This window comes from Ambystoma mexicanum, chromosome 2q, assembly GCF_040938575.1.
Source record: "Ambystoma mexicanum isolate Mex_15411 chromosome 2q, UKY_AmexF1_1, whole genome shotgun sequence".
NCBI classification, from domain to species: Eukaryota; Metazoa; Chordata; class Amphibia; order Caudata; family Ambystomatidae; genus Ambystoma; species Ambystoma mexicanum.
Window position 1 is genome coordinate 1007855235 of NC_090924.1, and position 25440 is coordinate 1007880674.

Consider the following 25440-nt stretch of genomic DNA (forward strand, 5'->3'; position numbering starts at 1 on the left):
ATGGACTGATACACACATGACAGTTGTACATCAGTGGCAGTGTCAAACTTCAGACATGGCATCACACTCCCTAACACACATGTAATTTCAACTCACACACATGAGCAATTCCACAGCAATATTGTACCAGGCTGCACCATCCATACACATACAACAGCATCAGCATCCGAAGGTGAGCCTGACGTCACATGAAACACGGGGAGTACACAACACATGCACACAAACCAACACACTTACATGCATGTGTGCATGTCCACCAACTGTCACAGTAATGAGATCGCCATCCATGTCACATCTGGCATTGAGCCTTCTACATGTCAGTGCCACATGCATCCATGTTGCATCACAGTTGCACACTTGTCAAATACACACACATGCACATGTACACAGTGCAGATACATGCAGCTGGAACCAATATCCATGTGTGACACCACAACCATGCCAACGTACATACACAGTAATTCAAACATGTGTGCTCCCACATCTGCATTTGGCCGGCATGCTTACCCACACATACACCATCCATGTGTCTCACACATGAGGGGACTCGCATGTGTCAGCCTCACGCCCCTGTACATACACATCAATACATGGCCCTAAAAAAACACATGTGCAACCTGCACACTATTGGCACACCACGACACACACAGCATTTAATCATTATGCATGCACACTTACTGCTCGACTCCAGACGGGTCTGCCTCTCAAGGACCTGGATGTGGAGCGCTGGGCATATGCGTTCCAGGACCCTCATTTGGTGGTCGGACAGGTGGCCCCCGCGCCCCTTGGCATCCGCTGCCTTCAAGAGGTTCCGGGCCTTGTCGAGGGTCCTGGACCTGAAGTCCTCCCAGCGCTTCTTGACATGTTTGATGTCGCGGACTGCCACCCCCTCCTCGTTGATGGCAGTCAAGATGTCCATCCAGATCCTTGTCCGTCCTTCATAGTCGCCGTGAGAACTTCCAAAGAGGGCATCATACTGCCCCAGGACTTGCTCCACCAGGACACCAACTTCCCTGGCACTGAAGCTGGTGGCCCTGTGCCTCTCTGGCTGGGGGTTGCCAGTGGTGCCAGATGGTGGTGTGCCTGACATGGCAACCCCAGAGGTAGGTGTGGGTGGGCAACTGGGTCCTGGGGCTGGGCTGTGGAGCGATGGTATCCCAGTCGGGAGTCTTCAGTTCCAGCAGGGGTGGTCACAACAACTGCACCCCTGCAGATGGATGATGTGCAGGCAGCAAATAGCAGGGCACGTGGGCAGCAGGCAGGCAGGCAGCAGCATATGGCAGGTGGGAGCGTGCTCGGGGCTCTGGGGGGCAGTAATTCGGCCTTCTGGGCAGGAGCGTGGTCTTCCATGTGTTGTTGCGTGGCCAGCTTGATACGGAGTGATTTGGCACGTGAAAATCTTGCTCGTCAGCGTATAATTCGAGGAAAGGCTCTTAGCGCGTAAGCGTGTCAGCACACGTATGCGGTTTCATTGGACCAAAGGCCCTTAGCGCGTCTGTGTCGTGACGCGCACGGGCGTTTCCCTCGTGACGTGGCCATAGTGGCTCATGGCGCGTGAAAAAACTGCACGTCCGCGTGTGAATGCGTGTAATCCGAGGAAAGGGCCTACGCGTCTGTGACGTGACGCGCGCGGGCGTTTCCATCAACACGGGTGCATGTTCATCGTACAAGTCCAAAAACTGCACGTCCGAGTGTCAGCTCGTGTAATTAGAGGAAAGGGCCTTAGCGCGTGCACGCGTAAGTGACATTGTACGTGTGGGCCGCTTTAAAAGGTACGTGTAGGCTCCCATTTCCTTGTACCTGCTTTTTGTGGAGAGCGAGTGGGTGAATTCTGTACTTCTTGTCGGTTCACACGCGATTACTTCACAGCGTTTCAAGTTCGTACTCCCTGTTACCTCTGACAGCGTTCATTTTTTTTGTTGGGCCTGTTTCCTCAAACAGCGTTCACTTCTTCTTTTGTCCTGTCTCCTTAGACAGCGTACAATTCTTCTTTTGGCGGGGTGTTGCCAACGCGCACACACGCCTTTTTTTCACATTCTTTTTCCGGGCAGACGGTGAGTCGCGCATGCTTTACCAACTGTGCTTGCCCCATGTGTGTCGCCGGGTACCCCTTCAGAGGTCATTGTAGGCTGCGTGTAACACGCGTACGTTTATTTTTGTGTTCCTGGGTGCCACAGCGTAGTGCGGGTTCATTTTGCCACGTACGTGGTCTACGAGGGGTTGCGTGCACGTTATTTTTTGTTTTCGGGGTGCCTGTGCGTTGCGTGACCCGTCATCTTCCCCCAGGGGTCACAGACAGCCTTGCCAGAGCACTAGGGTACGATTTCCATCTAGTATCCTACCCCTTTCACCATACGCACAACGACATCAGTGACATGTTTGGGAGGCGACCAAGCGGTAAGGGAGGCAAAGGTGGCCGATCTCCAAAAGGTGGCCGTGGTGGGCGCGGTAGGGGACGTGGCCAGGATTTGCAGGGTGCCCCTAGACCCCCATGTGTGGAAGACCAATCAAGGACATCCATGCCCCCCCCCCCCATGGTTGTGGGAAACGTAGCTGACACCATCCCAGCTCAGCCCTTGTTGGACCAGCCCATTATGGCACCTGACCCGGCACAGGATGACTCCCAGGCTGACCTCCAGGTCAGCAAGTCTAAGCCACATGTGGTGGTGCAAGTTGGTGTCACCAGGGCACGTGGATCTGGGGCAGCGATGTCATCTGCTGCCCCAAGTAGGCAGGGTGGGGAGGCTGCAGGGGCAGTTGCAGCTCTATCCACCCCAGCTCTGAGTCTCCCAGCCGCGACAGTGGCCCTCATTACGACCCTGGCGGAAAGTGACAGACCGGACCGCCACAGCGTAAATAGCGTTTCCGCCATTGCACGATGGAGCAAAGTGCGGCCCATTCCGACCCATCGGGCACGAGCACCACGGCATGACGGAAGTGCAAAGTCCGCGATGGCGGAAATGACCCCAAAACGGCCCACACCGCCGCCGTACTGCGCCCTAGGTGCAATACCGCCACCCATCTTAGCGGACACCGCAGTGAGCGCCAACCGGAAAGTACGGTGACCGGAAATATACGGAAACGGAAGTAAAAACATGGGCCCGGAACGGGAAACATCCCGCCGTACACCCATAAAACCACAAAATCCACACAACCACCAAAAACACTACCCTGAGACACACCCCAACCCGTCATCCACCCTAGCGAAACCAAGAAAAATGGGAAAAGTAGCGAAGAAAGCGTGCGACCGCAAGCGGCAGGTCCACTTCTCCCGTGAGGAACTCACCGTGCTAACAGAGACCCTCCAGGAGAATGCCGCCGCCGTCTTCTCCACGCAAATGACCAGGACGGCACTTCCGAACAAGAAGGCCATATGGGCTCTGGTGGCACAGCGGGTAAGTGCGGTGGGGACCGCACCCCGCAACCCACAGCAATGCAGAAAGCGATGGGACGACCTGCGGATACGCGTCCGTAGCATACTTTCTGCCAACCGCAACATTGCCACAGCCACCGGGGGAGGATCGGAATCACCCATCAAGTTGACCCCTGGGAAGAAATCTGTGCCTCCACCATTGGAATAGAGAGTATAGAGGGAGTTGGAGGGATGGAGAAAGGAGTGCAGACATCCGAAGAATCAGGTAGGTGGCCCAAATAAAACAATGCCAAATCCACAATGTCCAATCATGTGAAGTACCATGTGTCCACATAGTGCAACAGAAACACATGGCCAGGAGGACGTCCACACACATTGGCCTGATAGCGCACTTTAAAACACACAATAAATACATAAATAATTAAAAACCCCAAAAACACCCACTACACGTGCAGCAGGCACACCCTAACTGCAGGCTGCCAAACAACTGCACCCTCACTCCACACACAAATGAAACCACCTCCAAGGCCCTGACCCAAATCACCCTCAGGTACCACCCCAATGCATGTGATACAATGCCATTCCAATTCCCACAGACCCATTAATAACCCTCGCCCTCCTTTACTCCACCACAGGGTCCGATCCAAACGACGAGCTTCAGGACACCCCTACCAGCACACCTGCAAAGAGGGCCAAGACCAACGGCCAAAGACCCTCCCCCTCAGCTGCACGCATCAAGACACGGCAGCAGCACAAATCAGGTGGCAGCACAGAGGAGGGAACATCAACAGGCACCCCAGCAGCCAGCATGCCCACAACACCACCACCACAGGTCCCCCCAATGGATGCCACAGAAGGCACTGCCTCTGGTGGCAGCAGCACCATAGGTGACACCCCATTGATGGCAGCATGCTCCGACACAGAAGACGGGGATGTCGAAGTCAGATCCATCCATGACCTGTCCCAATCCCCCTGTCTGTCCCATCCCATACAACATGAGGATACCACGCAGGAGCACCCACAAGACGACGACTGGCCATCCCCCACAAGCCCTGTGGCAGGGCAACATGAGGCGAACAGCCCCTCTGTGACACCACCGCAAATGGCCATGGCCCAGCAGAGGCAACAGTCCCTCGACCAGTTAATCGTGCAACAGCAGCAACTGGCCACGCTCCTCAAGGACCATGCCGATGAATGTGGGGGCACTAAGGCAGACATAGAAACATCAACTGAGACACTTAGGGCACAAATGGAGAGAAGTACAGAGAGCCTGAGAGTCCAAATGGAGAGAAGCACCGAGAGCCTGAGGGGGGAACTGCATGCGACGTCCAAAGACGTATGTGCCGAACTTGCCGCAGTGCGCCGTGTGCTCACTGAGCTCTCACAAACCCTTAGGGACATGCATGGACGTGAGCAGGCAGAGACATCATCCGTTGCAAGTTCCGTCCAGGGCAGCCCCCAACGTAGATCTGGGAGGAACCTGCGCTCCACAGGCAGGGGTGCCCCTGATACCCGCAGAGGGGGCTTGCAATAGCGACTGCCCACTGACAATGAGCATCTTTGGACACTGGTGTTCGGGGGGGAGGTAGGAGGGTGGAGGGGGTGTGTTGGGCTCACTTGGGTGGCGGGTCGATAGGGTGTTCAACATGATATCACATATGCCATAAACAATGCACGATCAACCAATGAGATGTGTGGACAATGATCTTTGTGTACTAGGCCATCATAGGCGTACAGTCCATATTGTGCATGTACCAGACACACACAGTGCCACGAGTACCGTGTCCATGTATCAGCCACCAGGCGTGAGTGCTAGAAGCATGCATCAATGAGATGCTGACGAATGTCACGGCCCTCCTGTGCCTCGCGGACTCCTTGAGGTGCTGCCACATCCCCACCCTCATCATGACCATCATCAGGTGCTTGCAGTTCTGCGTCAGGGGGCATGGGCACATTTCTACGTACGCACATGTTGTGGAGCATGACACATGCCATCACCATCTTTGCAACCTTCTCATGGCGGTACAGGAGTGCCCCGCCAGACCTGCTGAGGCAGCGTAAACGAGTCTTCAGTAGGCCGAATGCCTGTTCTATGACTACACGGGTACGTGAGTGGGCATGGTTGTAGTCCTCCTCATGCTGGTCCCGTGGGTTCCGGACTGGTGTGAGGAGCCATCTCTTCAGTGGATATCCAGCATCACCTGTATGTAGACGATAAACGTATAATGTGGAATGCCATTGCTACATACGCACACACCCCGCCCCTTCCTGCCAGGTCATTGCCGAATCACATACCCCACATCATCATGCATGAAATGAGACTCACCGAGTAGCCAGGATCTGTTCCCTGCGTGTCGCTCCATGTAGCGTGGTATTGTAGAGTTCCTCAGGACCATAGAATCATGGGTTGATCCAGGGAATCGGGCACAACAATGTGTAATGATCCTGTTGGAGTCACACACCATTTGTACATTCAGAGAATGAAATTGTTTTCGGTTGCGGTACTGGGCCTCCATGGCATGTGGGACGACCAATTCCACATGAGTGCAGTCGATGGCACCAATGCAACCCGGTATGCCGGCAAGTGCATGGAATCCCACTTTTGTGTTGGTAATTTCCTGCTCCGAGCGTGGTAGAGAGATGTAGTCGTCTGCGTGCTGCAGGAGGGCATCGAGCACTTGCAATAGTGTCCGTGAGAACAGTGGCTGAGAAATGCCATGCAACTGTCCGACTGTGTGCTGGTAGGTGCCTGTGGCCAGGAAGTGGAGTACAGACACCACCTTCAGTAGGGGTGGGATGGCGGTTGGGCTATCTATCATGCTGACAAGGTCAGCCTGTGTCATGTCCACGATGGCGGCTATGGTGTCCCGGTCCAAACGGTAGAGGGTGTGGATCTGCTCATCAGTGAGGTTGAACGGATGTGCTCGGAGGCGTGGGATTGCGGGCTGCCTGCGTGGTGGTAGTGGCTGTGCTGGCGGCCCTTGCTGGCCCTGCCTTGCCCTCCTCCTCCTCCTGCGTCTCCTCCGTGCGGCCGGTTGTAGTTGGTGTTCGTCTTCTTCTTGGAGTTGGAGTACTTGCAGTGCTATCAGGTCCCCCAGGGCCAACATCGCGAGTCCTGCCGGCAGCATTTCGGAGTGGGTGTGGTTGTGGGAGGAGACTGGGTGTGCAATTTATGTGTTTTCAGGCTGTATGGCCTCCACCTGTGGTGATTCATTCCACCTGTGCAAGCTGCTCTCCCCTTTGGCCGAGCACGTCCCGCACACAACGCTGCACTTCGACGCATGGCATCTTGCAATTGCAATCATGTATTTGTACCCGATGGACGTGTAACATTGGTTGATATGTTCATTCGGCTATGGTCCCATTGTTTCACATGCAATCTTTGCAGTCGCGAACAGACTTGTGAGGGGTCAGTGGAACGTAGTACTCGAGTAACGGTGGGCCCTCATGCATCACTGTACCGAGTTGCAACGACGGGCGGGGCGTCCCATTTGTGAGTGAAGGCAGTTGCCATTTTCACACACAGCCGCTCTAGATGGATTAATTTGTGATTTCAAGCGGCCACAGATGCCTTTTCGACGTGATGTTGCAAATGAGGAATTCGAAGGGCGGCGCTTTCGGCGAGGAGATGCCCACAGGTCTGACTGCAAATATAACGTTCTATTGTTCAATGTCCTTGAGACAGGGGCCATGGCGAGGATGCAATGATTGATATGAATAGTTTGGGATGCGCAATAGCGACGTGGGCGATGAGGCCGGACGTTCCCAAATACATGTTACTTCACTACACTGGAATTACGGGCTGGGGCACAGTGGATTTTGCAGGCGGCATAACGCACAGACTCAATGGATATTTCTAATGTTATGTGAGTAAATATTCAGGCGTTTTTATCCCGGGATGAGGGAATGATGAATGGATGCATGGACAGATGATTTGATACAGAGTTTGCCATGTACAGGGCTTCTTGGAATCTGTCCGCCTCCCCTGCGCTATGTGATGCAGGGCTGCCATAGTGGGACCATCGTCTATCTGGCCTTGTTGAGCCCTCCCTGTCTCGACGCGCCCTCAGACACTTGTGTCCATGCACGTTACCAATCCCATCTGATGGATTCTGTTTTCACAGACGCATGCACAGGTACACTCGTGTGTGATGGTGTTTACACCTCGATATAGATAGTTATGTGTCGCAAGTGGTTTTGGGGTGGTGATGATCCTTTGGAGTGGGCTAGCATGCATATGGCTGTGGATTTAGTGTGATCATTGAAGTGAGTTGTTCGAATGTAGTTCTGATGGCCATTCTGTTCTTTTTCTTTTGTTTTGGTTGACAGGTATCTCCTCCCCTTTTGCCACTGCCATCTGTATGCCACTCCTGCAGATGGCTTTTACTCCCGACACCTGCTGCTTCGTGTTAATCAGTGGAGCAGCATTACGATCTTATGGGACGATCGCCAATGGGCCACATGCCCTTACGCAGTACTAGTGGCTCTTAGCAACATTTCGGCCTTTCAGCTGGACTAGTGCCTCCCCATTGGGACGGCCCTGCGGTACTGTGCGCTTCCATGTTGCCTTTTCGTACGTGAATGTGGCTCTGTGTACCATGAAGGAACAGGGCGTCACACAAGAAGTAGCTGGTCATTTCTTGCGGATGCAGCCCACAATGGTGAAATGTGTTTTGGAGTTCATGGCCTAATGGCTGTATGGCCTTGGTGATTTTGTTGTGCATTAAATTTCTATTCTGATATGGGCCGTGTAGCGTTCTTCTTTGCAAGTGATGTGGCATATTCCTATTTGGGGAGCGATGTATTGTGAGGAGATCTGCATTGGGTTCCAGCTTCGGAGTATAGTTGCGTGGTACTGTGCTGGGCGCGTTTGCCTACGAAGCCCAGTGAGGTCAGGGATGAGGGCTGCCAATATGACTGTTTAAATGATGTCATGCTCAGGGGCGGGGGATTAGGTTTTGTGTAACAGATGCCGGTCAGCCAGGTGGACTGGTGGAATGATGTGATTTTCGGAATGTTGCTGGTCACAGGTGCCTGTGTTTGCGTGCGTTTCTTGGTGGGGGACTGTGGTCATGTCCATTGGAATGGCTTCTGTATTCGTGCCATCTGTGCCCTGCAGCTCCCATTGGGCCCTCTTGAGATTCATTTGTTCGTTGGCATGCATGGGTGACTTGTACATTTCACTGGTTGCATTGTGACTTCATTGCACCTACGGGGAGTTGTACTATGTGGGCAGGGAGCGGTGTACAGGCACTCAGTTGGGCCGTTTACGGTTGATTCGCGATGCCGTACTTCTCGCCATGGCGGAATGGTACTTTCCGCCGTGCTTGATGGCGTTAGGTACATGTCCGCTAGGGTCGGAATTCGCGTACTCTTGCGCCATGGTGGTTTTTGCGGTTTGGCATGGCGCGCGCGCGCGTACTTGGTGCAGTTAGCGTTGGCGTTCACTACGGTGTCGCTAATGGCATCGTACTTTGCGGTGACGGGTCATAGTCGCACCGAGCGCTATTCGATGGCGGTATTGCATTTCCGCCATCGTTTTTCGATTTCCGCAAGGGTCGTAATGAGGCCCAGTGTCTGTCCAGGTCCATCAAACCGACGTTGTCCCTGCCAACATCACACTTCAGCCAATGCCTGCACCAAGACCTATGGTCATTGTGCCTTCGCACACTCCTAGTACCGAGTCCACCGTCGCTTCTGCCCCTACTGACCAGAGCGGCGTAAGCCACTCAGGCTCTGCTCCACCTTTGAAAAAGAGGAAGAAGGGTGCTCTGGCACTACAGGCTGAGCACGTCAAGGAAGCCTAGCTTTAATGACGCTGAACTTGATGCACTTATGACCTATGTGTCGGCACAAAGCCGCGAAATGGTGGTGACTGCAGGGTGCAAGACCACACCTGGTCAACGTAGGGCACACTGGCAGACCATCGCGGACCGCATAAGTGCCCTTGGATTTGTGAGGCGCATAGCTGATGATTGCTACAAGCGGTGGAATGACCTGAAACGCAGAAAAAAGAATAAGCTGGCCTCAAATCATGCTGCTACTCTGGTGACTGGCGGTGGGTCTCCACCAGAGGACAACGAACTCACTGAACATGAGTCTGTTGCTGGGACCTTCGTCACAGAGGAACAGATCCAAGGCGTGGGAGAGCTACCTGATTACGACTCATTGTCCGGTGAGTGCCCATGCATGTGTGTGTAATCCACGTGTATGTTGTTTGGGTGACGGGTTCTGATTGAGTGCCAGGTGAGGGTGTGTACTCCTGAGTGTTATGGGTCACCCATGTGCTTCCTCCAATACATTCACGTGCCTTTGATTTGGGTATGACAGTATCCCTTCTGCCCACAGTAGCCAATTAGCCCCACATTACTGCTGTTGCCCTTGAACTATCATCTTGCAACAACATTGTTCTGATTTTTTCTGTGCTCATTCAGGCTGATTGTTTAGATCATCCCATTTTTCATATGCTTTTTTCATCCCTAATGCCACATATGTGACATGCTTCTGTCATTGTTTATACCCCACATTGTGCCACTTTAGTTACCTGTTATGTGAATGATTAGACCATTCAGGCTGATGTGTGATGCCAGTGCTACACAACATGCTGCAAATGTGTTGCTTTTCCATCTTGGTGTCCTCATTGTCTGCCTTTTTGACTCCCCTTCAAACTCATTGACAGTGCATGCATGCCAGGGTTATAGTCATATGGGACATGTGTAACCCATGTACAGGATCTCTGTCTTGTCAGGCCTATGTGTGTGCTATGGTGCTCATGCCTGTTTCCATTTCTTGTATTTCATGTTTTTGCAGGTGACGAAGCACTTGATGTTGGTGAGGTTCAGGAGATGGTGCAGACCCAGGAGGATTCTCAGCCACGACCAGGCACCAGTGGGGGACGTGGTGTGGTGGTGGGTGAAAACACTTTGGTACTGCAGACCATACTGTCGAGGGGTGTCTCTGGTTGCAGCTCCCCAGACCTCTATTCAGGTGCTGAGTCGGATGATGAGACTTATGTGCTGTCGCAGGTCAGTGCTTCTGGCAGGGATTCTGTTCTGTCCAACCCACCTGCACCAGGGGTAGAACCCTCTATGGGGATGTCAGTGTTGGTAGGTCCGCCTTTGGCGGTTACGGATGCAGGGTCACACTCCACAGCATCTGATCCTGTTCCTGGGCCAGCAGATTAGAGGGGGAATGCAGTCCTGCAGCCTCAGGCAGTGCCAGCACAGCAAGGTGCAGATCGCCTTGCCCCGAACAGGTGTGGTGCCCGCCGACGCGGTGGCCGTGCGCCACCAGGCAATACTGTATGGGAAAACTCCATGTACGGTATGGCAACCCAACAGGCAGCATCAGTAGAAATGATGGCTCAGGCAATGGAGAGGGTGGCCACTTCCATTATCCCCCCTGAAAGGCAGATGGAGCAACAACAGCAGGCAACAGACTCCATTTGCCAATCACACAGGGAAGACATGTTGGCGTTCAACAGGGACCGACGGGCGGCACTGGAGACTCTGCGTGAATCCATATCAATAGAGTCACGGGGCCACAGGGAAGCCCTTAGGGTAGCCTCGGGCAGAGTCTGCGTGAACTTGAGGCTTCCTGAAATGTTAGGGCAGAACAGCAGCTGGAGCAGCTCACAAGTTTGCTCTCAGATGAGATGCAGGCAACACGTGAGGAGATCCAGGCATCCCTCGAGGCAATGCGTGCAGAAGTGTAGGCAACCCGTGAGGTGCTGCATGGGGATCTCCGCACTTTAATCCTCCAGAATCAGACCTTCCAGACCTGCATGCTTGCTGCCATAGAGGACCATACTGGGGCTTTGCATGGGCTACCTCACATAGTGCCACCACCTCCTGATGCAGCAGTAGAGGGTGAAGAGAGCGACAGCAGTTCTCCCAAAATGGCATAGCCGTGCAGGCCATGAACCCAAGGAGGTATTTTTTTATTTGCAACATCCACGCAGGTGGGTGTTGGTGTGCACCCTGTCCTCGAACCTCCTGGGTGGCCTCCCCCCCGATCCCCACATGGCCATTTTTGATATATATATATATATTTTTTTTTTTACACTGTGTTGCCTTGTGTGGCTCCCGTGGGCATCCACTGTATTCCGGCTGGGCACATGCAGGCTTGTCCTGAGTTTGGGTTAGATGCTTGGGTTCATGACACACACACCCCTCCTGCTTCCCGTTTCCATGGGCTTGCAAAGGGTGTGACCAAGTGACAGTGACTTACACAGTGACATTGGGCTCCCATGAGCTGTGTGGGCAGTCTGTAGTCAATACTGTGTGGACATCCCTAGTGGGTATTGTTGTATTGTACACTGCATGGTGTATTGATATGTGCTTGTGCATCCATGTCTTCCTCCTAATTTGCAGGTTCCTTCCTCATGTCTTCACAAGGCTGTCTCCTTTGCAGGTGGAGTTCATGTTGTATGCAGTACACTGACACATTTGCATGGCAGCAACACTCTACAGTTGGAAGGGGTCGATGTGCTGGCTTATTCAGGTTGTACGACTACCACTACTTTGACTTAGTACTGTCATGTTTTTGCAATTTTTCATGGTGTGTTGCTGTATTGTGTTGGTGGTAAGTATTTGTTCATGTGTGCTGTTTGTTATTGATTACTGGGAGCATATTGTCTGTGGGCAGTTTCCATTTGGGACAGTGCACTTTGTGACACTTGTGTCAGGTCTTGCGCATTGCTTTGTTTGCTTTCACATTGCATGACATGCCATGGAGTGTTGGGTGGCGGAGCTGGGGAGGGGTTGGGTGACATGGAGCTGTTTTCATGTTGTATTTTGCAAGGGGGTTATCAATTTAGCAGCATATATGTATGTTCTATAATGACACAGCATTGGTGGTGTTTCAGTAGGTAGGGATGCACACAATGTAACACTTCCAGGTGACCAATCTCAGGCTGGTATGGTTGTGACAGTTGACTGTCCCTTATGTCATCATTGATTGACCGCTGGTATGTGCCGGGGCTGTGTGCACTCCACATGGGTGTGATTTTAGGTGAAGTAACTAGCCACCAGCTATGTATGGGCTGCCTCACCATGTGCCCTTTCCCCTCCAATGCGCAGCGGCCGTGCATGTGGTTGGGGATGTGGGGGCACCACCATGTCCACCGGCAGGCCCTGGCGTGTTGCAACGTTGTGCAGGACACATGCTGCCACTATGATCCAGCACACTACTGGGGGAGCGTATAGCAGCTGCCCACCAGAGCGGTCAAGGGAGCGAAAGCGTGACTTGAGCACTCCGAATGTGCGCTCCACTATGCCCCGGGTTGCAATATGGGCTGTGTTGTATCTTACCTCGGGTGGTGTGGTGGGGTTCCGAATTGGCGTCATCATGTGGGTGCTCAGAGGGTAGGCACTGTCCCCTGGGGAGGTGGTGATGGGTATCATTAGTGGGTTTGTGACATTACTCAGTATCTGACATGCATGCATGTGCAGTGGCATTTATACTCATCAAGCAGCCATGTATCGCCATGCCACCCAGCTTCTAGGTCCCGGTTTAAGGTTGACATTCTGTAAATGAAACTGTCATGGGTGGACCCAGGATAGTTGGCATATACTGAGGTGGTGATTCCCTTGGCATCACATACTACCTGCACGTTGATGGAATGCCAGTGCTTGCGGTTTCTATAGATGTGCTTCGTTGCCCTGGGGGGACGTAGAGCCACATGTGTGCAATCAATGGCACCTAGCACTTTGGGAATTGTGCCACCCCTTAGAAATCCTGGACGGCAGCCTGCCTTTCTGCAGGTGTTCTGGGAAGGTATATGTGCCTGCGGACTGATGGGCGTGCAGTCATGATGGCCAACACCTAGTGTAAGCAGCGTGACTGCGTGGCCTGTGACACCCCCCCACTATAGCACTTGTCTGCTGAAATGATCCAGTGGCCAAGAAGTGCAGTACGTTAAGCACCTTTTCAAGGGGGCTCAGTGCTTGGGAGCACAGGGTGGGTGATGTGAGGTCATCCTCCCACTCACTCACCAGGTCGAGTATTATGTGAGGTGGAAACCTGTACCTCCCATACACCTGGTCATCAGGCATCCCAAAAATGCTGGTTCTGGGTGTAAAATTTCTGGGCCTGACTATCCTCCTCCTCCTCCTGCGGTATCCCACGACCACTGCTGCAAAGAACTGTATATTCTTCTTAGTGTGTGAGCTTGTTGTTTGCGCGCACTTTAATGCACTTTTGGCGCACGCATTAGCCCTGTTCGATTCCATGAATACGTGTTGTGGGCGCGTATGTGGCCATTCCGCGCATTTGCCTCCTGTACTTCCCCCGTGACGCCCACATTTTCACGCGTTGTTCCCCATTCCGCGTGTTACGCCCCGTGTTACGCCTACTTTTGTTGTGTGCGCTGCGCTATGTGCGTTTTCGCTGTGCGCATAGCGCACGCTGTTTGAAGACGTGTGCGCCAGTGTGCGCAACGCAGGATTTTAGCGCACATCCATTGATTTACATGCACACGGACTTCCATGAGTCGCTGTGCGCGGGTTTCGCTGCGATTTTCGCACTTGCACTGCGATTTGCACGCTTTCGCACACTTGCGCGAAAATTTTCAGCACACATTAACTCCATGAATCGGCCTGAAAATGTGGTTACAAGATCGCAGTTGGGAAGGGAGAATTAGAAAAGGAAAATCACACGCCTGAAAAAGGTTACGTTCAAATGCAGTGAGGGAGGAAGGGTGCGTAGAGGGCAACCCAGCGAAAAGCTAAAGGAAGGTGTACACCAAAAGCACGAATTAAAGTTAACCTTTCGGCAAAAATGCATTTGGGGACAAAATCAATAGGGTCTGATTATGTGCTTGGCGGTATAGCCACTCATTCCTGCGAGCATACGTGTGGCGGCAAGACAGTGTTAATCCCCATTTTTGGCATCCATAGGGCTCCATGGGGAGTTTCATCAGATTTACCACAACTGTAATTCCACTGCAGTAATTCTGAAGATTTTTGGAGGTAAAGTATAATTAACTGTAATTCTGTTACCGCCCAAAATGCATCAGTAAATGATCTATTGCCAAATATTTACTCCACCGCCAAACTCATAATAAGACCCCACAGGTCCTAACAGACCAACATTGCACAACATGTCCCTGTAGCTTAAACGTGACATGGAGTAGCACACCAACCTAAGAACGCAGCATTTCAAAGCGGGGCAGAACATAGCAAAGATAATACAGGGTAGCATAGTTGCATGCCATAGCATAGCGCACTACACAATAAATGAACCTGGTATAACAGCACTGCAAGGGCAACATGTCCCAAACACACACACACAGCTTCTACATTTGAGTTCTGCTATTCTAGTGACTTGCAATATTGGAATGGAGATCTAAAGTGGAGGACAAGTCAAATGATTACCCTTCTTCTATTGACTGAAAGTTGGGGTCCTCTATTTGCCATGAGGTTTCTTGTATGCATGTTCAGAGACGTACATCATGAATTGCAAAATATTCCAGGTTGTTATTACTTTTGCATGTAATGTATGTTGTCTAATAGTGGTATCTGTCAATGTGTTTTAAAGCATTCCTATTCATTTGACAAATATATGTATTCATGTTTCAGGCCCAGCTATAAACTACCTCATGGGTCCCAGGTTTCTGGTCTATGTAAGCTGTGCACTTTCTATATGGGTAAGTTTTCCCTTAAATATATTTCTATGTATTATTAGAAATTGCATATCATGCAAAGAACACCTGAATAGCAGAGCACACATTCCAGCGCAAATAATATACTTGTTTTAGAAAACTACATAGCAAACGAACACTTGGGTATATCTCCTTAAATGCTTACCCTGAAAACCAAAAAGTGAATGATCAAATTCTGAAAACAAAAAAGTGAATTATCAAATTGGTTACTTTTCAATTAAGAAAAACGGTCCAAAAATGAAAAAAATAAGTTGTTTAAACTTTCTTACAGCAGATGGTAGTGTTTGTGGGGAAGCAGAGTGTTGCGAAGTGCAAAATTCTAGGATGAGAGTGTTTGGTTTTTATTTTTAATATTAGGAATACTTCGATCAACTGATTTCCTCCATCCTTAATATGTCTCAGACCGGAGGGAATGCATATGTCAGCCAGGTAAGGGCAGACCTGTAGCAACTCTGACTAGAGTACTCAAGAAGGAAGATGGACCCATCAACAGACTGAGCTCCAAATCATTTTCACTTAAATAGTTGAGCTACTGTACTTGAGAGCAACATTTGTGCATATCGTTCTTTTGTTTTTATCGCCGGTCTCACTGGCACATTTTGCTACCATTATGGACAAAATGTATCGCTGATAGGTGCCCTGCACAGCCTTCCGAGTGGTCATCATGTCACCTATAGTTGGCTCCTATTCATTCAATTGGGGCAAAGCACTTGTATGCCCTGTCCCTGGCCACAGATGCACTGTGAGCAGGAGGCGAATGTGAGATACGCATTCAGTTGCCTGTGGTTGTTGTAACATTAGTAGATGCAGGGTTGCGTACATGCTTGATCTACCCACAATAGATTAAGGGCCAGGATCCGAGCCTGGGGAATGCCTCAGCAATTGGGTGACTACCTAAATTGGGTGACCTCTCAGTCAAATGGGCACCAACTTTCAATCCCCTCCACCAATGTCACTTTGAATGCGTTCAGCAAACAGTATGTTTAACACATGTATTACTTATTAATTATTTTAAATTATCCCATTCTTATTGGGTGTGCTTTTATCTAACCTGATATCTTCCGGCTACAGCAGATAAGAGCGGACAATGGCGAATGCAGTCAGTATTTATTGTTACTTATAATTTACAGTTTTTGATGATTCCCTCTGTTTACAGTATATATTGTTTTAATGTTTTTATTATTTATTTTTTTGTTTAAGGGCTAAAAACAGTAATATAGTAAGTTACCCAGAGGCCGCTCACCATGCAAAAGGGCACATCATCTTCTAACCAATATAACACATATATATTATACTATGTACAGTACCGTACAAGACAGAGGGAACCACGCAAACTACAATGGAGTTATCGTACATGCTTGTTCGAATTCCATGCTGCCAATGGGAGGTACAGTACAGGACAAACGGAGGCCTTCTTGCCATTAGAGCTGTAGGACTACTTATCCCAGAATACACGGTGTCTGTACTACGAACAAGACATGCATTCCGTAGGTTGTAAAAGGCTTGTGTACGAGCGTGATAGAAATAAAATATCAATCAATCAATCAATCAATCAATCAATCTACGAAAAGAACAGTTTAGAGGGCATAGTACATTATGTAATTCAGACCAAGTACACTGCTATTTCTGGAGCCATTTTGATTTGCATTTTAGAATGTGACTCAGTCAGTGCTCTTTCAGTGCCATTTACAGCTTACGATGGCGGGTGAAAAGCCATTTCATATTTTACACCGAAGAAAGAGGAACTTCTTCTTGAACACCCCCCCCCCCCACACAGCACCAAAAGACGTCCGCCCCTTGACATCCTTCACCCTAACGGTTCACACTTGTCTACTTAATGCTTACAGTTTTCGGCACATCAAGGCCACCAATTGTACTTGTCGCTGCTGCACTGCAATGCTTTCGGTTGTATACTATTTCACCTTTTAACAATTGACCTCAGGCGAATTTACCTAATTTAGAAGGTCAATTAGGACATCTATGCGGGGGGGAAACCCCCTGCAAACCCCCACCCAATCCAAAACCGCCCGCAACCCCCCACCCAATCCCAATACATATATAAAATAACTAAAATAATATAAAGGTCAATTGTGCAGAAGGTCAATTGGGGCCACTATAACTAGGTCAATTAGGACAAAAGGTCAATTGTAAAAGGTCAATTTGGGTAATACCATGTCCAACTACCACTACAAAAACTGAATTTGGGGCACAGCTTTCAGAACAGCGGATGAATGGCAACCTATCCCCCTTGCTTGGATTCTGCACTTCTCACTAACCCCTCTTTCGAGACACACACACTGCTGTGAGTGCATCTTAATTGCCCACTTCTCCATTTGCTTCACCACAACATGGAGAACTATCCAGTACTATTCAGGCCATACATCACAGGTATTTTACACTGCCCTGCACCACACGGTCCATGCTGATTTTGAATGAACAGTGCATCCAGAAACAATGTGTGTCTTTTAACTGAGACTATCTCTGCCTATTTTATTCCACACAGACTCATTTGGATAGCAAAGTTTTATTTGATCAGTAGTAGTTTTTGATGTCTCAATATTCCAGCGAGATATCAGTTTAGGGCTGAAATCTTAGCCTTGGCTATAAGGATGCCGGATCTAGGGGCACTAATCACCCTTTTCGGTTCTTGTACCTACTCTTTATGGATGACACACAAATCTTCTTCTCTTTTCCTGAACTCACCTTTGTTCTCTCTATCAACATTTCCAGCTGTTTCTGTCATTAAATAATGGCTGGCTTGGCACTCTGATATTAAACTCTACTAAAACAGGGGTGCTATTTTTCCCTGGCAAATACTTGTTCTCGTCTCTTCCCCTACCCATCCAGTTCCCACGTAACTTTACTTTAATGTATTTATTATGCGCCTCAGGTGACCCGTAGGCATAGATGACAACGGTCAAACGAACCACACGGACACCAGTTAACCTTTAATGCAACCAGAGACAGTAGAATGGGAGAATCAAGGACATTTATCTAACGTTTTTAGCTTCTTCTTGAACACATCTGTAAATTCGGACTCTCTGAGATTAGAGTGGATGGCCTTCCATGCTTTCGGCGCAGCTGCAAAGAATGCACACCTACTAACGTGTGAGCTTACATCTTGGTACCATCAACCGACCAGTGTTATTAGACCTAAGTGCTCTCACAATTGGTTTTCTTTGTAAGGCCTCCCCCAGAAATTCTGGGCTAGAACCTGCCAAACATTTGTGAGTGATCAGAAGTAACCGATATTCAGTCCTGGCCTCAATGGGGAGCCAGTGCAAATCTCATCTTGCATCTGAAATATAGTGTCTCTTTTTTGGGCCTCCTATAATCCTCACTGCACTATTTTGTACCACTTGCTGTCTGGCACAGTCCTTTTTACATATCCTAGTTAAGAGACTGCTGCAAAACTCTATTTTAGAGCCAATAATGGCCCCAGCTGCCGTCTCGTGGTTAGCTTTTGTGAGAAAGGGCCTGATCTGTTCTAGCAGCTTTATATAATAAAAGGAAGCCAAAACCAGACAATTCAACTGACCATGCATGTTGAGGCTCTGATCTAGGCAAATCCCTAGAGTTTTCAGTTTTATTTTAGTGATAATTTTGCATCCGGCAACTTGAAAACACAAGTAGTCTGATCCCAGCGTAGCAATTTTATTTTCTGTGCCTACAAACATCAACTTGTTTTTTTTTGTCATTGAGTGCTAATCCACTATTGATCATTCAGGTCTGTATCAGACCACGTATACAATAGGTCATACCCTTCATTTTATGTTATTGGGGGGTCTGTGATACAGCAGGGTAGTGATACTATATTAAGCAAGAATCACAGACTACCCCTTCCTCCAGTTCCTTGTGATTAAGGCCAAAAATAGCTCATCTATGCTGATGCTTACATTCACGCTCAACGAAAGGTCCCAGGCCCTGGTGTCTTTTTCATACAAAACCTAAACTCATTTATTCATCAAATAGACACCTGCTCTGTAGAGAATGTTTTTTCTAAAAAAACATATATCATATCAAACAATACATAATGAAATGCATATTTCTACTTAATCAAGGGTTCCCTTCCCTGTCCAGCCTATTGAATAAGGTCAGTAGGAAGACCATTTAGTTACATTTTTTAACAGAGAGTGTGAATGCACACCACAATGAGTCCTAAGCCGGTGGTGTTTTTTGTCTGTTTTTTTTCAGACTACCTGGCCAACATTTAGGTTAGAAGATTAATGATCTCTGGGTGAATAATTAACATTTATCCTGACGAAGGCCATCTTGAAACAATCGAGGAAACCTTATCTGGGATGGGGTTATCCTTTGGTTAATGGGCCGAAACACAGAGCGTCGACACAACACTATTTGTACATCCTTTTGGGAAATAACAGATAGGGATAATGGACACTAATAATCCCACAGAGATTAAGAGAGGCAAAAAAGAGTGACACAAAGGACAGCAGAAGGTTCTACGCACACCAGGAACCTATAACAGCAGAATGGTTGTATAGAAATACACTGTCCCGGATTGCAAGGGAATGAAAACACCAGTATGGTTATGTTCTTTTTTTCTGCATCCGGTTTCTCTCATAATAGATGCTCATGAACTATTTGAACATCTGTAGTATTTGTTTAATTTTTGCTACAGTAGCCCTTGATTGATTAAGTATTAATTTAATTATGTATTGTTTGATGTGATAGATGTTTTTTTTAGAAAAAACACTCTCCACACAGGAGGTATCTATGTTATGAATAAACGAGTCTAGGTTTTGTATGAAAAAGTCACCAGGATCTGGGACCTTTCATTGTGCGTGAATGTAAGCATCAGCATAGATGAGTTATTTTTGGCCTTAAGCCACAAGGAACAGGAGGAGGGGGTAGTCTGTGATTCTTGCTTAATACTGTATCAGACCATACACATTGTTAATATTCTTAACGCCCTCCTCATAGCTTCCTTTCTGATAAGAGTATGACACATTGGGCCTCATTGTGAGTAGCAGCTGTCTGGACACAAGGGTGCCGCTAACTTACCGGCACCCTTGTTTCAGGACTGCCACACTACAAATCAGACCTGCCGCTGCGCCCGACAGGTCTGATTCTGCCGGGCGCAAGGGCCCCAGTAGGCAAAGATTTTATGGAAGCACTGGCACCGTTAACAACAGTGCTGGTGCTTACGAGTCCCCATTCCCATGGAGTCCTATTAGAGTTATTGAATCTCCCACCAGACTTCCTGCTTCACCAGAACTTGTAATATCCCAGTGGCACAGGGAAGTCAGGTGGCGGAGTTGGTGTTTGGAGGTCGGCGGCAACTCGCTGGAAACACCAGCGGGCTACCGCCGACCTCGTAATGAGGCCCAATTTTGAGTGTCATCTGCATAATTTGTGAACACCCCACCTTTATCTTCCAACATGTTAAAAATAGGGACTGTAAAAATGTTATAAAGGGAACGCAAGAGGCATGCACCTTGAGGAACCCCAAAATTTAGTGGGGTTGGAAGAGCCTCAGCAGAGTCACTGCATACCCTAATCAGCGTGTTCGTGAGATAATACTTTATCTAAGATGCAGCTTTTTACGAAAAAGCAACAACCTTTTTTAGCATTGAAATCAGCAGAGGGTGTTTCCACCAAATCAAAAGCTATGGACAGGTCATGCAGCATGAGCAGAGCTGTCTGGATTTGAAATCCTGCAGAGCTGTTTCTGTCCCATATCCTTGCCTAAAGCCTGACTTCCATTTATTCCAGATGTTCTGGTTATTCAAGTAATCTCATATTTGATTATAAGCCACATTATCTAATATTTTTAGCAAAAATGGCGTGTTGGTGATTTGTTTGTAGCAGTGGGCTTAAACCTGTTTTTTTTTTAGAAGCGGATTGATTCAGGTGTTTTTTTTAACTCATCTGGAACAAGACTCTCCTTGAAGGAGACATCCACAAACTTACTCAAGGCCACTATCAAAGAGGAGGTACAAGCTATAATTGTTAATGCCAGACATGTATCACCTTTACAGTTTGTTGGCTTTGGTTTGCCAATAATCTCGGATAGCTCTGCTTCACTAACAGGACTGAAGCTGAACTGGTGCTCCTTATCTTTCTGCACAAGTGCGTTAGTGGGTGTTTCTTCTTGGCCTAACACCTTCCTCTTAACATCTATATTGTGGTTGATCGAGTTCTGTTTCCCCAACACGGATTCTTGTATGGATGTACACAATGCAACATCTTTCTTGAGTTCATCCTGATTCTTGGGGAGGGGATTTTCTAGTTCTTTTAAAATCTTAAAAAGTTCTTTCGACTCATGTTGGGCATTCAATATTCTGGACTCATACATAGATTCCTGAGTTGATAGCTTGTTTATTTTCCTTCAAAACGCTATTAAATGCAGCCTTATCTTTAGGCTCTTTAGTATGTTTCCAGGCATAGAAGCATTTATTTTTCGATGATTTGAGCTTTTGGAGTTTTGCAGAGAACCATACAATGGCTATTTTCTCACATACTAATCTTGGTTTCAGCTGTGCAATAGCATTTGGTGCTCCTGATAAGGTTTCCCGATACACTCCAGCAATAGCATCAGCAGACTCCAACTTGGCTACCTTCACTAACAAAGGGCTCATCCAGCCTTCCATAGCTGCTGACGATAGTTTACAGGTGTTTCTGGAACCAATCCAGGTATTATTTTGCTTCCTTAGTCTTTTTTGACATATAGGGCCTCATCACGACTTTGGAGGTAACCCTTAAATCCGGCGGTAGCGCTATCACCGCCGGATTTAAGGGTCCGTCGATCACGAGTCCAAATACCGCTGGCGCCATTACAGCCGGCGCAAGTACAGCCGGCTGTACAAGCGTCGACTGTAAAAGGGCCAGTAACCATTCGCGCTAAAACATCAGCAATCACGAGTCCGACGTAGGTGCAATTAGCGCCAGAAAAGCGGCAGATAATCCGCCGAAAATACCTCCAGCAAAAAGCTGGAGGTAACAGAACACAGGCCACAGCAATAAGGGCCCAGCTGAAACCAATGCAAATCAGAGGCCCACAAAGGACCTACCCATGCCCAAAACACCCTCCCCAACACAGGGAGGAGACAGCAATAAGGGCCCAGCTGAAACCAATGCAAATCAGAGGCCTACAAAGGACCCACCCATGCACAACACACCCTCCCCAACACCATTACACCAGCAGGAGTAGGGAGGAGACAGCAATAAGGGCCCAGCTGAAACCAATGCAAATCAGAGACCTACAAAGGACCCACCCATGCACAACACACCGTCCCCAACACCATTACACCAGCAGGAGCAGGGAGGAGACGGCAATAAGGCCCCAGCTGAAACCAATGCAAATCAGAGGCCTACAAAGGACCCACCCATGCACAACACACCCTCCCCAACACCATGCTGCCATTTGGAGCCGGGAGCCTTGATGTTGACTTCTACCTGCTGCGCCTGGAGCTACAGAGGCCAGCCAAACAGGCCAGGGCCCTGGGAGTGCAGGGGGCAGTGGGGATGAGGAGAAGGAGGAGGAGAGCAGCACCAGCAAGGCGGCCAGCCATCCCCAGGGTCAGGCCAACACCCTGGGCCCTAACTGATGGCCAGTTGGTGATGGAATATCGGCTGGACAGGGCAATCATCACCCAGTTGCTGGACACAATCCAGGGCGACATCGCAGCCGCATAGCCACCAGCACAGCAGTACCTCCCCTAGTGAAGCTCGTGTCTGTGCTACGATTCCTTGGGACTGGCAGCTACCAACATACCGTTGCCATGATGCATGGAATGGCCCAGTCCACATTCAATGCTATGCTGGGACAGGTGCTCGATGCACTGTTGAATCATGTGAACAAGCACATTGCATTAGCAGCCACACAGGCCCAGGTGCACCAGCTGAAGGGTCAATTCTATGCCATTGCCCAAGTCCCGAATGTAATAGCAACCCTGGACTGCACACATGTGGCACTCGTACCACCCCAGGCACATGAGGCAGCCTACAGAAACCGGAAACAGTACCATTCCCTCAATATGCAGATGACATGTGGTCCTGACCTCACCTTCAGCTAGTGCTGTGCCCACTACCCAGGATCCACCCACGACTCCATGGTCCTGCGCAACAGTACCCTGCCGGCGTACATGGAAAGGCACCAAGGCCAAAACACATGGCTGCTGGGTGAGTACAAATGTATACCATAATGCATGTCAATCCACAACTGATGGTGCCTGTCACGTAATCCATGATTCCCAATAGGCAGCACCATTACTGCAGCATTCACATTCAAGCAGCTTGCACGACAAACCTTGGGCATGTCCAACACAGCAGAACACACCCATCCAGGATGCAAAAGACATGTGGCGGCACAGTGACATATTGAAGGCCTACCACCATAAAGCCTCCTGTGTGAGTAGCACCATGGCTCCCAACACTGACACAGTACAGAAATACCACCCTGCCCACCCGCCTGTAATGAAATTCCAACCCATAAATTGGCACATCCACAAATGCACCACACATTAGTAGCCTTAGTAATGGCAATGTACATCCCACAAACACTGTCCCCAGAATGGACAAGCAAATGCATGGAGAACAGTACAGAATAGTGACAACTAGCAAATGCAACTGCAGCCAAATGGAATTGCAATGACATATGAGGCAGCCACTTCTGTCATGCAGAAGTAGATGGAAGGGCCCCCTTACCCAGCGACGAGTGAATAAGTACTGTTACATCCAGAAACATAGCCGTACCAAGTTGAGAGTACCTCATTGATTCCATTGTAACCGTAGAAAAGCACACTCCACAATGTTGTAGACCTAATGACAAGTATGGCAAAATGACACTGATGACAGAGATCTGTACACCCACTGGACTTACCTTGTCCCCATACCGGCTTTCTCTCTCCTGCAGGTGATTCTGGGTATCCCCAGTACACGTGGCTCATGATCCCTGTGCGTCATCCACACACGGCAGCGGAGCGGGCATACAACATTGCCCATGCTCGTACACAGATCTGCGTGGAGAGGGCATTTGGATTGCTGAAGGCACGCTTCTGGTGCCTCGATCGCACGGGAGGGGCAATGATGTATGCACCAGAAAAAGTTGGCAAAATTGTACTGACATGTGCCATGCTGTACAACATCTGCTGTTGCAGAAATGTGCCACTGCCCCCTGATGCTCATGTGCAGCCACCTGAGGATGGGAGTGAGGGTGATGACGTGCCAGAAGGTGTTGCAGATGCACAAAGGTTTGGGCTGAGGGAGGGGAGGTTGGCCAGACAGGGATTGATTGATACATTTTTCTAACAGGGGTGATGGGTAAATTGAACAGATGTCACTTCAACATTAAATTGGATTTGTCAACAATCACTACTGTCCATGCCTTGTGAGTTTTCAAACATGATTTATTTTCAGTCCAACAAACCCTCCTACCCCCAGTGAACCCCAGCACACAATCCCCCCTCCCCCCAGTGAACCCCCAGCACACAATCCCCCCTCCCCCCAGTGAACCCCCAGCACACAATCCCCCCAACCCCCAGTGAACTACCCTCAACTGTGCAGAAAGGCACATGTGTCCTATCAGGGCACCAACAACGATGCCATGCACCACTAGGATGGTCGTGGGTGCTTTCCTTTTCCGGGCCTCTCTGGTGTGCGTGTCCTCAGGTGGCACATAGACCGGAGCCTAGGAGATGGCTCGAGGGAATGAACTGATGATGTCGAAGGGACTGAAGCGGCGGCCAGCATGTGCTGTCGCATAAGGTTATTTCCCTCCCTTGTTTGCTCAGCAAATGCTGAGACTGCCTTGCTCAACTCCCTCACTCGCTGTCCAAACCCTGTCAGGGCAGTGGTACATTGTTCGACGACTCTGAGCGTGCGCGCATTGTCACGTGCTATGTATTTGCATCCATGCCGTATAGATTCACTGACAGCCTTGATGTGCCGGCTCTGCACCTTGGCCATTGATTCCGACCCTGGCCTGTTTGGCCTCAATAATGTCGAGTCGGCCCATCACTGCTGCCCCTATGACGAAGGGCACCCCTGGTGTGTCATGTGCTGGCCTGCGACTTGTGCGCTGTCGGGGGGGGGGCTTCATGGGGACATTGCGCTGACTTGGATTGGGCTGCCAGGCTCTGAGTGCCGGTCTTCTGGGCTGCCATATGATGGCGTGTCCTCGTCCGGCTGTGGTGTGCGGACACGACGCACAGGCACATGCGGGCTTTGTGCATGCTGTGTGCCTGGCCTTGGGCTTCCCTGGGGTGTGACCCTCCCTTTGGCGTCACAGCTGTCCTCCTGCATGATGGGCACGTGGAGGTGTTGCTCCCACATCTGGCTCCGATCCGCAGCTCAGTCCCTCAGCATCTGGGCTGTGACTGGTGGTTTGGCGCGAGCTGGCGGTGGCCTCCCTGCAGGCATGCGGCTGCTGCTGATGTCTGGTAGG

The 25440-nt window shown here is 49.6% G+C and overlaps 1 protein-coding gene across 1 annotated transcript in view; it reads left to right on the forward strand.

Annotated features, from left to right (window-relative positions):
- Positions 1 to 25440, forward strand: part of LOC138568827 (ferroportin-like) — a 467510-nt gene that overhangs the window by 14170 nt on the left and 427900 nt on the right. Inside the window, exons 3-4 of the mRNA XM_069646598.1 lie at positions 10184 to 10261; positions 14953 to 15020. Coding sequence (XP_069502699.1) covers positions 10184 to 10261; positions 14953 to 15020 — 146 coding nt within the window. The remainder of the gene's footprint in view (positions 1 to 10183; positions 10262 to 14952; positions 15021 to 25440) is intronic.